General features: G+C 40.9%; 1 protein-coding gene across 2 annotated transcripts in view; it reads right to left on the bottom strand.

The window, feature by feature from the left end:
- Window positions 1-15,015, bottom strand: part of ERBB4 (erb-b2 receptor tyrosine kinase 4) — a 581,304-nt gene that overhangs the window by 125,653 nt on the left and 440,636 nt on the right. For both annotated transcript variants that reach the window (XM_053947445.1, XM_053947444.1), the window contains exons 15-16: window positions 14,537-14,691; window positions 8,523-8,597 (exon numbers count right to left, since the gene is read on the bottom strand). In XM_053947445.1, coding sequence (XP_053803420.1) covers window positions 8,523-8,597; window positions 14,537-14,691 — 230 coding nt within the window. The remainder of the gene's footprint in view (window positions 1-8,522; window positions 8,598-14,536; window positions 14,692-15,015) is intronic.

The raw sequence follows: 15,015 nt of genomic DNA, 5'->3' as shown, positions 1-15,015 counted from the left end.
ATCTATGGGAGATGGGACAGTTTTAAAGCAGGGATATTATCTCTTCAGTCTGTTCTTTGTCTATTATCCCTGCTGTGATTGAGACTATGCATATTAACAACTAGTGGTCCATTTTAATGCAGGAATACTTTTTACCTTTTCATTTTTTCCCTTCATCGGTCCATTAGGGGCAAGGAAAGATATGATTTACTCCTGAAATTTGCACATATTTTTTAAGGAAGGCTGCTCACTCAAGCAGAGCAATGCCCATGGATACAGATACCACTGGCATGAACTGAAAATATCTCCATCACTGATGCAAGCCTGCTGGGAACTTGGAGGAGATGGGTTTAGCCACTGCCATGCTGCTGAATTACATGTGTAATTCTGGAATTACACATCTTCCCTCCAGTCTACCATATCACTGCAGTTTCTTTGCTTCTGACCAACCAGCCTACAGGATCTGCATCCCCTGCTCCACGTTCCCAGCATTATTTTCTGACCAATTTGCAGATGAACACACTTTATTACCAAAAGCAGGGATTGCAGTGTCTTGTCTCCTCTTCAGCCTAACGCTGACATCAGGCTTACAGATTCTAACCTTGCAGGATTAACTTGAGCAAAAGAAATGGCAACAAATAAAACTACATCTTCCACCCTTTTGCTTGCTTCTACTTTTCTGCTGTTACCACTTCTTTTCCCTCATGTTATGGTGCTTTAGCTTCTGTGCCTTCTAAGACATATCTGTACTACCTAATTTCAGTGACACATCTAAACATTATTGGATTTACAAGAAGAGAACTATGAGCTAAAATGGAACAGTGAATACAATAAGAACATGTAATAAAAATCCAAGTGAGCATTTTAAGAGGTGTCCAACACTGGTGTATTGCTTTGAAATGCTGTGTTTCCAAAGGACACACTATGTCACAGGCAGAGTATTGGGAGTCCAAGACAAATTGTATGAGGAAAAAGTTCACACTTTTCATTAAAAAGGTTGATTGCATGTCAGGGAGTTTTCCTTTAGGCATTACTAGAAAAAAATTTGTATCATTGAAAAATCAGGGATAACATCATGTCTGGACCATGTTTAACCAAAGCTTGGCCCTTGTCCTGATGATGAGGTTGTAGTTGTTCTCAGATTTCTGCATAAATGCCACAACTCTCTTGTATGAGAAACTACCAGCTCTGCTGAGAAATGTACCACATCAGGCAAATACAGAGTTACCTCCTCACAACCCCTGCCAAAGAAAAGCTCAATCAGAACTAGCCAGCACCTGCTCTTCACATTATCCCATAATTTTCCTTGCCTGTTTTATCATTTGTTCAATCTCAGATAACTACAGAAATTATTTTCGTCATTATCTTCTATTGATGAAACAGCCAATATGTCTGTAAAAGAGCTTGTTCACCAGCAAGTGAAGATGGTGTCATTAAAAATTTACATCAGATTGGAAAAAAAAAAGCATGAAGCTTTTTGACAAAACTACAGATAAGATCTGAATGAGTTTCTCATCTCTCCTAGCAAAGGACAGTCTGAAAACTCAGAATTTTACCTGACCTAACTGCTAATGAGCAAGCATATGTGAACAGAACAGAAATCTTGTGTAAAGTCATGTGGAACTCTCACTCTGTGCCTCACCCACAGCTGACAGGAGCCAAAGCCCAGGACTCAGCAGCTAGATTTGCTTGTCTCTGTCCAGCACAGTACTCTGAATCAAAATTCAAAGGAAATTCTAGCTAGGACAGCTCTGGACCATGAGCCAAGAGCTGATCACAGCTGGAAGCTACTGTCACAGACATTGAAGTGTCCTGTGACATGGCAGGAGGAGCCACACCACCCTCTGCCCCCAAGCTCAGCACAAACTTATCTTGCTTGGAGAAAAGAGTCCCAGTCTTGATTTCACAAGTCTAGTGCTGAAGAAGAGAACAGTACCACAGAAAATCATTCCAGGGATTAATAACCTTCATTAGAAATGCACTGGCATTTTTCTGCTTTGAATGTCTCTCAGATTTCACCCATTTTATACCTCACAGACACCCGACTTCCTTTTTCAGTCTACTACACTTAGTGCCATTCTCAACCAAACTTTGTCTTCTTACCTGTGAACTTCTAGAGGAGAACCTGGCTCTACACCTTCACTTTCGGCCAAAATCAGCTTTTAGCTGTTTGAGTTCCTACACTTCATTCCAAGACACAAGGTCCTATTTCCAATGGCTCTTCTCTAAAACCTCTCTAACACACATTCCTGGGAAAACAGTCAGTCTCTCTGAAGGTATAGGATCTACATTCTTGTTCAACTCTCTCCACTACCACTGTAACCAGGGAGAAAAGAGCCAAAATACCTCTAATTTACAGAAAGGAGATGCAAAGGAAGATGAACTAACAAAGAGAGGGCAAGGCATGGGGAATGAGTTTAGCATTAGCCCCCCTTTCCCATTAGAAATTGAATTTAGTTTTTTTGAAACTACTACCCAAAGGTACAGATAATTTACATGACATTTTCCCAGCCTGCTATTTTACTTTACAACATAGAAAAAAATTATAGTAAGATTAAGTAATTTGGTCTGATGGCTTGATTTCCTAATGCTCTCTTTCTGAATGATTGCTGGTATTTGTGGTGATGCTTCCACCTTTGGTAAATGCTGAGGTACAACTTCCCACACATAGCACCAAAGTCAGGACTTTGTTCATTCCTTGAAACCTACAGCCTGTTTAATTACTTTAACTCATTTACCATTGTGTTTGCTACACGCTAGTAAAGTATCAAATGGAACACTGGTATTTCCATTCCTGCAAAAACAAATGAAAAGGACTGACAGACAACTATACTATCATCATTAACAAGTTACCTGCTAGTTTTGATCCAATGCTGGGAAAGCTGTTGCAATTTAACTGAGAAGTAAACATACATTTTGGTGTATAAAACAAACAAAAAAGGTAACGCCAATGTGCAAATTCTCACCTGCATTACGTGTCCTATGCTCCATCATTCCAGAAAACTGGTGTTAAAAAGGCAATGAAAAGCAAAATGCTCTAAACAACCCCAGCCAAGAGCCTCCTGCTTCATGCAGGAATTGCAGCTCCTTCACACCTGAGTAAGGCCACAAGGAGTAAGCCAAATTGCAGAGAATTAAGTCTGGGCCGGGCTCTCAACTCAAATACATTTGTCATGTAACTTTTTCTAACTAACAAAGAGTAACCAATCCTACATTGCACAGGTAGATTGGAAGTAAGACCACAAGCTTTAGTTCTGATTTATTATGTATTAAATATTAATGAATTATTAAGGAACCATTCACTGAGATTTAAACAACCCTACATCTTCCATATTTCTAAAGCTCTACAAATGTATATTTAATAATAGTTAATTAATTTATAACAACATTAAATCTAAATTAAATCCTTATTTCCAGCCATGAGAGAAACCCATTGGAGAGTGGTGAGATATATATTGTTGCCTTATAATAAGGTCACCTCTCCATGGCAAAATTTTATTTCTGTATCATTTTTTATTTTTTATTTCTGTATCTGTGTTATTTGTGTAGCCAAATCAATACAGACCCACAACACAAGAGTGATGAGAAACCAAAGCAATCACCTCTGCAATGGAACTGTGTGTTGTTTTCCATTCTAACAAACCATTTATTAATTTGCATTGCCTATTGCTTCTTTTTTTTTCCCGGCAGTGACCTATCACATTTGGCCTTCATCACTCTTCATTTTTTCTGCTCATAGTTTCAGTAAAGCTAATTTAGTCAATTTTCCAAAAAAGGATTTTCTTACCAAAAACAACCACAGCTGCTGAGAAACTTGGTCAATGAGTATCAACAGTACCAAAATCCTGCAAGAGTTTATTGCCCACATTCTACTCCTTGTATAACAAACTTCTAGAAACATCAGATTTCTGACACCTTACTCTATCCTACGCTCTCTCAACAGGATCCTCAAACCACTGGAGCACAGAACAGATTTCAAACAGCATTGTGTGAGAATTGCTTCCAGTTCCTTCATTCTCCTGACCTTACCAGTGTATTTCTCTCTATCGTAGCATACCCTAAGTCTTTCCACACCATGAGTCCACACCAGCCAACCCTGCTGAGTAAAGCAGATGAAGCACAAACCCTCACTGATCACAGACAAATCTTTCTGAACGTGGTACGGAACAGAAGCTTTAACACATTGAGCATTTGTTAACTGTGGTCAGACCTCAGACTGAAAGAGGGGAAATTTAGGTCAGATATGAGAAAGAAATTCTGCCCTGTGAGGGTGGTGATGCCCTGGCACAGGTTGCCCAGAGAAGCTGTGGCTGCCCCATCCCTGGAAAAGTTCAAGACCAGGTTGGATGGGGCTTGGAACAACCTCAGGTAGTGGAAGGTGTCCCAGCCTATGGCAGGGAGGGCTGGAACTGGATGAACTTTAAGGTCCTTTTCAACCAAAACCCTTCTAGGATTCTATCTGTACAACAGGAAAGAAGGAATTAACCTTTCCAACCGAAACCCTTCTAGGATTCTATCTGTAGAACAGGAAAGAAGGAATGCCCACTTACACCCTTTCACAAGAAGACCAGTCTTAAAATGTGGAAGTGGGAAAAAAATGGAGTAGCTCATGAGATCACCGACTGCAGTAACTTTCATTCGTGCCACAGGGGTACTGCAAAGGTGCTCCTCCTAAAGCTCCAGGCAGGGAAATGCCATGGCAAGAATTAAAGTACCCTCAGCAAAGGTCTGGCTTCAGAACCAGTTCAGTAGAGGCACGTTCACCCGCACAACTGGGATTCCTCTGTCAATCTCTTTCATGAACCTCAAAGGAGGTTGTGGCCAGATGGGGGTTGGTCTCTTCTCCCAGGCAACCAGCAATGGGACAGGAGGACACAGGGGAGGTTTAGGCTGGACATTTGGAAGTTCTTCACAGAAAGGGTGAATGGGCTGCCCAGGGAGGTGGTGGAGTCACCACCCCTGCAAGTGTTTAAAAGAAGACTGGATATAACACTCAGTGCCATGGTTTAGTTGATAAGGGGGTGTTATGTCATAGGTTGGACTTGATGATCTCAAAGGTCTTTTCCAAACTAGCTCATTCTGTGATTCTGTGAATTTGTCCTTTTTGATGATGTGTAAGATCTATGCAACCCAAGGAGGAAGGATCTGAAACGGTCTGTTTTTCTAGTCTGGATTCTTAAAAAAAATAAACCTGTTTCTTCAACTGCTCTGTTCTGATACAGCTTCAGAAAGCTCCATATTAAGAGGCTCTTGAGAGTAGCATCTTTTACCAACCAAGTAACATAGCTTAGCTGGTACTCACAGATCTTATTTTCTCTCTTATTTTATACAGAGATCCTCTGCCCCTCCAGGAAAACATAATTATTCTATAAAAGCAGAGAGCATATGGAGTGCTTTCCTCCAAGCAATGGAGCTGAGCACCATGAAAACCATGAACATAAGCAGTTTATTAGAGGTGGTTTCCCTTCCCCACCAACTACTGAGAGCTGCTGTGAAATTCTGTTGAAGTCATACTGTGACAGGGTACAAAACAGCTATGAAAGGATTTGCCTGCATTACACAGGGTTTACTGCTAATTAGCTCTTGTACACATAAGCAGGAGATAAAAACAGCTTTTTTTTTTTTTTTTTGGGAAGTGATGATTTGTTGAGAGGACATCCTTTTTGGATGCAAAACTAGCAATAGGATTGTAATTAGAGTTAACATCTACACAGCATTCTATTGAAGCACTTGACAATAGTGGGCCTGGCTAATTAGTTTCTGTTAGTTAAAAGGGAAATGTAAATGAAATTTTCTTGGGGCGTAAACAGAGACACCAGCTTACTCAGACCAGGAACATCAGTGCTGGTTCTTTGCAACACATGTTCCTGATCACATCTTTAGATATACAATCTCACACACCAGAAAACAAAATCTTCACTCCTCCTTTGATGATTTCTTCTCTCCTAGGATTAACTTGAATGAAGCCTAGTAAGGATAAACCAATTAAAGTTCATACTTTAGGTAAAAGCTTTGTCCACAATCTCACTCCAATAACTGCACTTGCCAAATTTTTCTGGTGAGCTGGAAAGGAACCAGCCTTTCCTGACTCTCTAGAGTATTTTCTTAATGAGCAGCAGAGCATTATTTTTACAGTTTTTGAATCATCCTTTTAGACAACAGTTATCCCAATCTCGGGAGCAGACATACTCATCTTTTTACTGATTGTTCTGGAATATGCTGGAATGTGTGCTATTCCAACCACAAAAAAAAAACAAACCCTGAATGCAACTGCCAGAAAATAGCAAAAGGAGGAGTAGCATTGTAATAAGAGGCAGCAAAGGAGGATGGATAACTCCTATGGGCATCCTGGCAAATTCCAGCCTTCTTCTGCTTTTCATCTTTGCTTTGGCAGTTTCTGGGAAAGACTGGTATGGAAGGTGGAACCAAAACCAAAGCCCTACAGGAATAATCCATAAAGGAAGCTGCATGAGGAGCTGTTCTTTTGGACAGAACTCTGTTGAACCTAAAGGTTAAAAAAACCAAAACCAAACTATGCAGAAAGAAATGCAATGCCAAAAGCAAGGCTGTTTTCCCACAAACTTGAAGGGACTGAAGATAAGCAGAAAAACTGAAGTTTCACCAGCCATTTGGAAAACAAGCCATGCGATGCACATCTGATTCATCTTGATTAAAGACGACAGAAAGAATTCCTTTGCTATTCTACCACACTCTTACAAAAGCCTTCAAGTCAATGGATCATGGCAAAAACAATTTGCAAAGTAAAAAACTGGAAAGGAAAGCAACACTGCTATGAAAATGGAAATAGGAGAAGATGAAGGAAATCTTGTTTGGGTTAAAGCCCTGCTCTCACTCTCAGCAGAAAACTCTGTCCCCTTCTACTCACTGATAATTCATATCAATGGAAAAAACTCAAGTCAATAGATAAGGGTCAGACTGATTATTAATTAATTTATGATTGATAAGTCTCAGGAGGGTGTACAGTTGTTAAAGGGACTTGAAGAAGGTTGTAGCTAAAGTTAAACACATCCTTTTGTTACAGTAGGGTTGTAAATCCAAAAAAGTGTCACTTTGCCAGTGCAGTTTTGCCCATTTTTAGCCCAAATAGAATGAACCATTTTCACAATAAAAAAAAAAAAAAGCACAGTTCCACAAATCTAATATACAGGTATGAAGTTTCCTTCTTTGCCTTGAAAGTGAAAGAATACATACTGACATTTAAACACAGGGCGGTAATTTCCCTAAAATAAATTCAGCAAGGCTGAAACAAACAAAAAAATATCCATCAGATTCAAAGGAAACAGGAAACATTTGATGGCCTTCCCTCTCAGACTGAATGGAGTAGGAGTAAAACCACTGAACACAGTAAAACAATTCCTCTCATTTCTGTAGTTTGATAAGGCCCTTAAACTTAAGGAAATAGTAATAATAATAATAATAATAATAATACATTTTCTGTATTTGTGCTTTGAATAAAGTTGATTAAATTGGGGCAGCTCTGTTTGGATGAGTCCATCTGAAAATGAGGCCTCACAGAAGTATCTCAAAGTGGATATCCCAGATCAGAAAGATTAAAACAAAACTTGAAATATTGAAAAATTAATCTCCTGTTACTTATTCATTGGTTAATGAATTAAGTCAGAACTGATATTGATTTAATAAACAAATGTACCATTTGATAGCATTTATAGTGCACTGTTTTTCAAGTCCAAATATATTCTCCCTCATAAGCTAGAAATAGGTATATTCACATTATGTACACAATTAGGAAGGAAAGGCAACCTCAAAACCTTTTGAAAAAGACAAGAAAAAAACTCATATTGAAAATCTCAATGAGGTGGGTTTGACTGAATTTATGCTTTTTTTATCTAGTTTTAGCTCAGGAGAGTAATCCCAAAGCCTAGAAGTCATATTAACCAGTTTGAATTCGAGAATGAACAAACTCAATGGCAATGTAGGGCTTTCATAAAAAAGAATGCAGAATAAAGCTTACATTAATTTGTTTCAATTGTCATTACCAAAAAATAAAATTGCTGCAAGGTTACAATTTTTCTTTTAAACAGAAAATGACAAAAAAATAAAATAATAGTTTTATTTGAAGAAAGAAATTTTGTTTTGTTATAACATTTACTTTTTCAAGGGAAGGTGCATGGAAGAAAGAGGTTCATTTGCTTTTAAATTTTGTCGTAAACTAACAACAAGAACAACAAAAAACCAATAAAGAGAAAACAAGTGCATTCCAATTTTACCAGAATTTTTACCATCTAATAAAATTTAATCTGGAAATATGAATGTCTAGAGGAAATTCCAGAATTTAAACCTTATTGATTTAAGGATTAAAGCTTAAATAAGGATTTAAGCTAAAAATAAAAACCATTTTAAAAAAAGGCATGAGTAGAATATTTATTTAGCTTGCAAACTTGGATGCAGGGAGGCAGATCTCACTTAAGCTGTACTCTGCCCAGCACGTGGGTGTGTGTTCAAACTGGCTGCTATGACATTCCTGTGGCAGGCAGGGGTGAAGGATGGGGTGGGGATGTTACCTAGCGTGCTGTGGCAGAGCGGACTGCCGTGTCCATGGATAGAAAATGCAGTCATGACTAGCTGGGCCTCTACACCTGCAGGCAATTACAGAACAAACCACGTCATTGCCACGCCCCAGGACATGCACACGCATGCGCCCTTGTCCACACGTGCAGGATGGAGACACACAGGCAGCCAGCACCCAGCCAGTACCTATCCATCAGCCCAATGCAGTCCTCCAGGTGTGGCCCTATGCACCTGCAGCAAATCCAGAGTGGAAACAGGGAGAGAAAGAGAGACAGCTGTTATTTACACACCCAACGAGCAGGAATCCCCTTTGTGTTCTTAATTCTAGCTCTTCTCTCGCTAAGAGAGACCTATGTCACCAAAAATTACAGCTTGTGACAAGAACAACAATAGCAACAGCATTCCAGGGCAGGCCAGATCTTGGCTCAAACAACACTTAAGGCAGGTTTCACCTGTGTACGTGGGAGTCCTGACAACAGGGTTGCTTTACCTGCATGTTTTTATGAGTCAGCAAAGCAGTGATTACTGCACAAAAGCTGTTCATTTACAAGTGGAGATTTCCAGGAACACAATCCAGAACTTGCTGTTCCTTCTGTAATTGAAGTAATTGTTTGTTTTGTTCTAAGCTTCCAGCCAGGGTAACTGAAGAAATATTTTGGAAGCTGAAAATCCTTTTTTAACAGGGAAGCTCAAGGATCAACTTCCAGCACCAAAAAACACAGCAAAATGGTGTCTGCTGATGCAGACATTTTATTCTGCTTTCCTTAGATGCTGCCAGAAGTCCTCCACCTGCACAATCAGCAGGTGCTCACCAAAGGCACTGGAAATGCAAGGAATCACTAAATGCAGCACCACTAAAACACAGCCATGGAAAAGAGTTTGCAGAACTCATATGTGGCATGTGTGGATTTCCCTTGCCCCCAAGAAGAGCACGACTGGTTTCCAGGTGCCTTGCATTCAAACAGCGAGTCAAATATACATTTACACAGCAGTCAGGATTCTCAGAGACCTAAAGTTGAGCTTTTTGGGGTTAAAACCACCTGACCCCCTTCAGTGATGCACACACAGCTAGGCATTCTAGCCATGGGGAGTATCTAGCCCTCGGCATTTAAGGAAAGCAAACCATTTATTTCAACTCTTTAACAAGATCTCAGAGCCATTTTCTTAACAGGCCCTTTGGCTGTACACCTACTACAGGGGCAGCAGAGGTGATCTGACACATCACTACACTGCAACTTACTTCTGTTGAGGCATTTTAAAGTTAAGGTGTGATCCCAAACTCTTTTAAAGTTTGCTGTTTTTTCAGGTTGGCTTTGATGGAAGGATATGCATGTCAAAAAATCTGAGAGTTCAAATAAGCTCCCACAAGATCTTCTTTCTGCTTCACCATCACTTGCCACTCCTCAGCTTTTGCTGCATTTAAATTGGTATCACTCTGCCATTATAAAATGAAGTCTGAATTCAATTTCCCCTTACCTGCTCATCAGGGAGAGCAGACCAAGTAAACCTTACCCTGTGTTTGTTTACTTGAATTCTTGTTTTTACAGAAGACATTTACTCTGACATGCAAACACAAACTGGAAGGATTTCCTCAATGATTGCTTCCTCCAGCATACACAAAAAAGATGTGTTAAAAATCCAGATAATGCATAAATGTAAGAGTTGATTTAAACACAGTTCAAAAACTTAATAGAGAGGACTTGTGGAATTTCAGCTATCCTGGGCATCAGCACTTCAGAATTCAGGATTGTCTGAATTCTAATCCATCTCAAACACATCCAGTGTTTCTTCCTTTCATGGCATTCTCAGCAATTTGGAGAAAACAAGCTCAGCAATGAAGGAGGCTGAAGAGTTCCTCTGATTGTCCATTTCCTACCATGCCTAGAAAAGCTGAGCTCAGACTCTTGCTGTAAATAAAAAGAATCTTCAAATTAGAGGTCTGAGAGCCTGCTACTGGTTTAGAGAACTGGCAGACTGACATCAAGAGCCTGTTGTCTCAGAGTCACTTCACATGTTCATTTGGAGAACAGGATTGAATCCAAACTGGTACTGCTGCACCTCACCCAGTGCAAGTTGAAGTATCATTGATTTTTAGTTCAAGTGTCATCTTCTTCAGTGGACTTGGCTTCCCCAAAGAGAAAACTCTGTCCAGGTGCAATTCCATTACTCCTAGTTAGGCATTTCCCAGTTTCCTCCCTGAGTGGCTGCCCTGATTACATGCAGCGAAGTACAACACTGTGTGAGTGATGGCAATATTTATTAACAGGGGATTTTGTACCACAAGTCATCAGGTATTTTTCCCCAGGAGGGAACTCCCTTCATTTCAGGCTTTTTGACCCATCTAAACCTGACACAATCATACATCATGCTGTTCACACCCATTGTTCCTTTTGCTTGGAGTCTGGATGGTTTTTTCTTTTCCAAGTTGGCTCTGTAAAATGAACTGGTTAATTGAGACATGGCAATTAATTAATGACATATTCAGTATATTCAGTAGTACCTTACAAAAGTTCAATACAGCTTTTCCAGAAAATTACACTTGGAGCTCATCCTAGCTTAATGGATAATCATCCTCTGAAAGGAAATTTGGGGTTTTGAAAATTGCAGTAACAACTGGGTTTTTTTCCAGAAATATTGTCCTTTATCAGCTTTCTTTAAGACTGAAAGGTTGGGTTTTAACTGCACTTCGGGGCAGCAAAGCCATTCCACGTCAGATGAATTCTCAAAAATCTTCGTCACTGGAAACAAACAAAACTGATTTTACAATGGTGTAAGTGAATTATCTCTGGGCAGGAGAAAACCTTTTTTGTGGTGGTCACCAGCTGTTGTTATGGATAAAGTCAGACAACTCTACCCAAGGGCTACTTAGCTAACAGGTGGGAGGAACTAACTCATGGTGAGAGGAACAGAGTTGAACTGGAGCAGGGGCTAGGAGGAAACTTTGCAAAACAAAAGACTAACAGTTTTCCTTATCCAGAGTGTGTTTGCAATATTCTTTCATCTGGAATTCAAACTTTCTTCCTAAAAATTTACCTAAGCTTTAGAGGCAACAGGGTGCTTCTGCCCTCAAATCCCTTCAGGGCCACTGTTGCTGGAGTTCCCCTGACTTCTCTGGTCATGGCTTAGAAGGAAAAGAGAATTTTGGTGAGGAGTAATGCCCTCCCTTCGAAAAGCTGTGTGACAAAACGTGTTTGCATGATGAGGGGAAGTGTCCAGTGAGATCTCCCATTTTGTCCTGCCCAGCAAGGAAGCAGGCTGTCACTTGCTATAGTGTAATTAGTGTTTTATTCCTGTGGAAGCGTTCAGTTTTGGCTGGCTCTGCAAGAAGAGGGGCCAAATGCTTTCCAACTCTCTTGAATTAAGTGGGATAGCTGTCCCACGTGCCTCAGATCTGCTCCAAACTGGCTGCAAGTAGCTGATACTTATCACAGGGATACAAGGGCAGGAGCACAGTTGTTGCACCCAAGGAAGTCACTGTCTGACAGTTCTTCTGGTCAAAGCAAGATCATTAACAGGGCTGGGTAATTACCCACCTATTAAGAGAAACAGTCATTACACTTGAATAAGGGAGGAGAATGGTGCTAGCAGACCTCACTAAAGCAGTCCTCTGCAAATGCCAAGATGGAATTTGTGACAAAACACAGGAGACAGAGGTGGGACAGATCCTTCCTTGGTGACAATTGGTGGGGATGACTGGAAATATCACGTGAGAACTAATAACCTATTTTATCAAGCAGCCTGGCTCATAGAGAGCAGCACTGCAGGAATGAGATAATACTGTCCTGGGAAGCACTGCTCTGCAGCAGCTCAGCCCGTTTGGATGGGTATTCCAGCCTTACTGAGAGGGCACTGGTGTAATTCCAGCACTTGATCTGGCAGCCAGGAGAACAGATGTGAGGGATGAAGCAGAATTAAGTTTTCTCTCTACCTTTCAGCCATGAGCCAAATAGCAAGCTGAGCTCTCTCCACAACCTATTTCAGTGAAGAATCATGACTAAGGGGAATTTAAATACTACTTTCTAAGGGAAGGGTATGAAACCAGAGAATTCAGCCTTGAAGGAGAAAAGGAGAGAGTAACTGATTTCCCTTCTCTCCATGGGCACATTCAGCCCCTGACAATGTTGGCAAGAAGATGGACAACCTGCAAACCCCAAATATCTTGGGCAGTCATTATTAGCTTCATTAACATAATCACATGCCACAAAATCTCTAGGAACACTAAAAAAGAATAGTAAGCCATGCTTACCCAGACTTGGGGGAGAGAGAGCATTGTTTTAAGAGATTAAAATATACCTAAGAATAGACACATCAACTCTTTAATAAGAGGACAAAGATTTCCACAGGGTAATTATGTCATGGAAAAGGGATGGTTCCTCATCTGGGAGATAGGAACACCATGGGCTTTGTATATGTAACTGGGGGAGAGACTTTGGCCCTTTTACTTGTCCATTCTTTGGGGATGGGCACACTCTAGGACATACTTTCACCTCATCAAAAGGAGAAAACAGAAAGGAGGGAAAACATAGTCCAAGGATTAAAAGGACAACGGCACTCAGCATAAGGGAACCCTGTGTCAGCAACAGTTGCCAATGAGGACTGCCAAGGTCAGCTAGAACTGCCTAATACCCTTCGTATTTGTGCATGAACTAAAATGTCATATTTTCAGCACAAGACATAAAAATCTCCCTTCTCAATCCAGGCAGATGAAAATAAAGAACCACTTGCAAAATGTCTATGGAGAAGTGGAATGGCATGGAAAACCTCCTGCTCTCTTCCTGGTCTAGGAGAAACACAGTTGGGCCACAAACACTAGAAACTGGGCCAGTTAGAACTCCTCAGGAAAGAGGAGGGAACAGGGAGAAGTGCTGCTCTCTGGAGGCCAGGAGAGCTGCAAGGCACTTCCTATGCTGGGCAGACAGTAAATCCATCACACATCTGTGGTTTTGTCAGATTACATCAGCATTGGCACCTTCTTCATCTATGAAAGCCAGGACCAGAGCTCCTGGAGTGAGCTCATCTTTGAACATCATTTCTTCTTACCCTCTTCTTCCACAGTAGCAGCGTTTTGCTTATTGCATAACTGATTTAAAGGGTCTAGGGGGGAGACAAATCTGTAACAGATCATGGCTGTGTCTCTGTGATCTCCCTCTCATTTCCCTAATGGCTCTATTGTAATTAGATTTGCAAAACCAGCAAAAGGTCTCATTTTGAATGGCAACAGCTGTTGACATCAAGATTACATTGAATAATTTACTGGTTTAATTTTAGCTGCTAAACAATAAGAGCCTCTTGTTAAAGATTATTTCACTGGCTGATGTTTTCTCTTTTTCCCATTGCTGCCTCTTCCTCTCTTTGTATGCTGGACACTCTGACGTGTCCTGTGCAAAACTATAGGTTGCATGTGACTATTGCTGTTGTGTTGCACAGGTTCTTAATTCTCTGATCCATGGGCTGTATTATTCCAAGTGTAACAAATTCCAAGTGTAGCAAATTATTATAGGCACTTTAACAGGACTTCAGAAATTGATGCTCAGTCTCAGGCTCCTGTACAAAGTCTGGTTTCAAACTCTGTGCATCACTCCCTGTAGGAAAAGGAGAGCAGTAACACTTTTGTCTCACTGTAGTGCTGCAGGCTTAGTTCACCAATACCAAATAGCAGAGATTCTGTCAAGGAGCAAATACTAAAAAAAAAAAGTCATTTTACAGGCCTAAAATTAAGTGAAAGGGCAGCATTTGCTGCAAACCAGTGTAGAAGGAAAGCTGAGAGCATTGCTGTGGAAAGTTCTCCTCTGTGGTCTTCAAAAGGGGTTTTTTGTGATAAACTGCTGAGCATTCACGACTAAAACCTGAATGTCATGAGAGACCTGAAAATCAAAGGTTTAATTCCTACTGCACACTCTCTTTTCAGGAGTGGGACAAGTGCTTCACTAAGCCAAACTAGCTATAAAGCACCCTGTGCTAGGAGCAGCGCGTGGTTTGGATGGCTCCCTGCAGAGCTCGCACTCACCCCTGGGTGCAGTTCGGATGACACGGATGGCACTCCCGATCCTCATCGGCGTACTTGAAAATGAAGCTGTTGGCCCCCTGCAAGCCATCAGGACATTTTTCCACACAATTTGGACCATCCTTAAAATGGAAACACTTTGTGCAGTGGTCAGGTCCCTGGAGAGCGTGGAAGAAAGAAATGCAGTGCGTTCAAGTTACTCTGTCCTTTGCTGCTGCACTAGGATTGCACCGGCACACACTCAGCAGCACCTGCAGCAGCTTCTCTTCCCAAGGATCACTGAATCACCTGCATGGTTCCAGCCTCTGTTAGGGAGCAGCAGACAGATAAACCCTGCTGCTTTTGGCCATTAGCTTCTTCTGTAGAGTGCAAGACTAAATACCAGCTTCTTAATATTATTGGTGTGCTTAATGCAGTGAAGTTAGTGCCCACTTTAAAGCTGAGAAACTTCCTGCTACGCTGTTCAGTACTGAACCACCTTT

The sequence above is a fragment of the Vidua chalybeata genome, chromosome 7 (assembly GCF_026979565.1).
Source record: "Vidua chalybeata isolate OUT-0048 chromosome 7, bVidCha1 merged haplotype, whole genome shotgun sequence".
Lineage (NCBI taxonomy): Eukaryota > Metazoa > Chordata > Aves > Passeriformes > Viduidae > Vidua > Vidua chalybeata.
The sequence above is the reverse complement of the archived record's forward strand: the minus strand, read 5'-3'. Positions and strand labels throughout refer to the sequence as shown.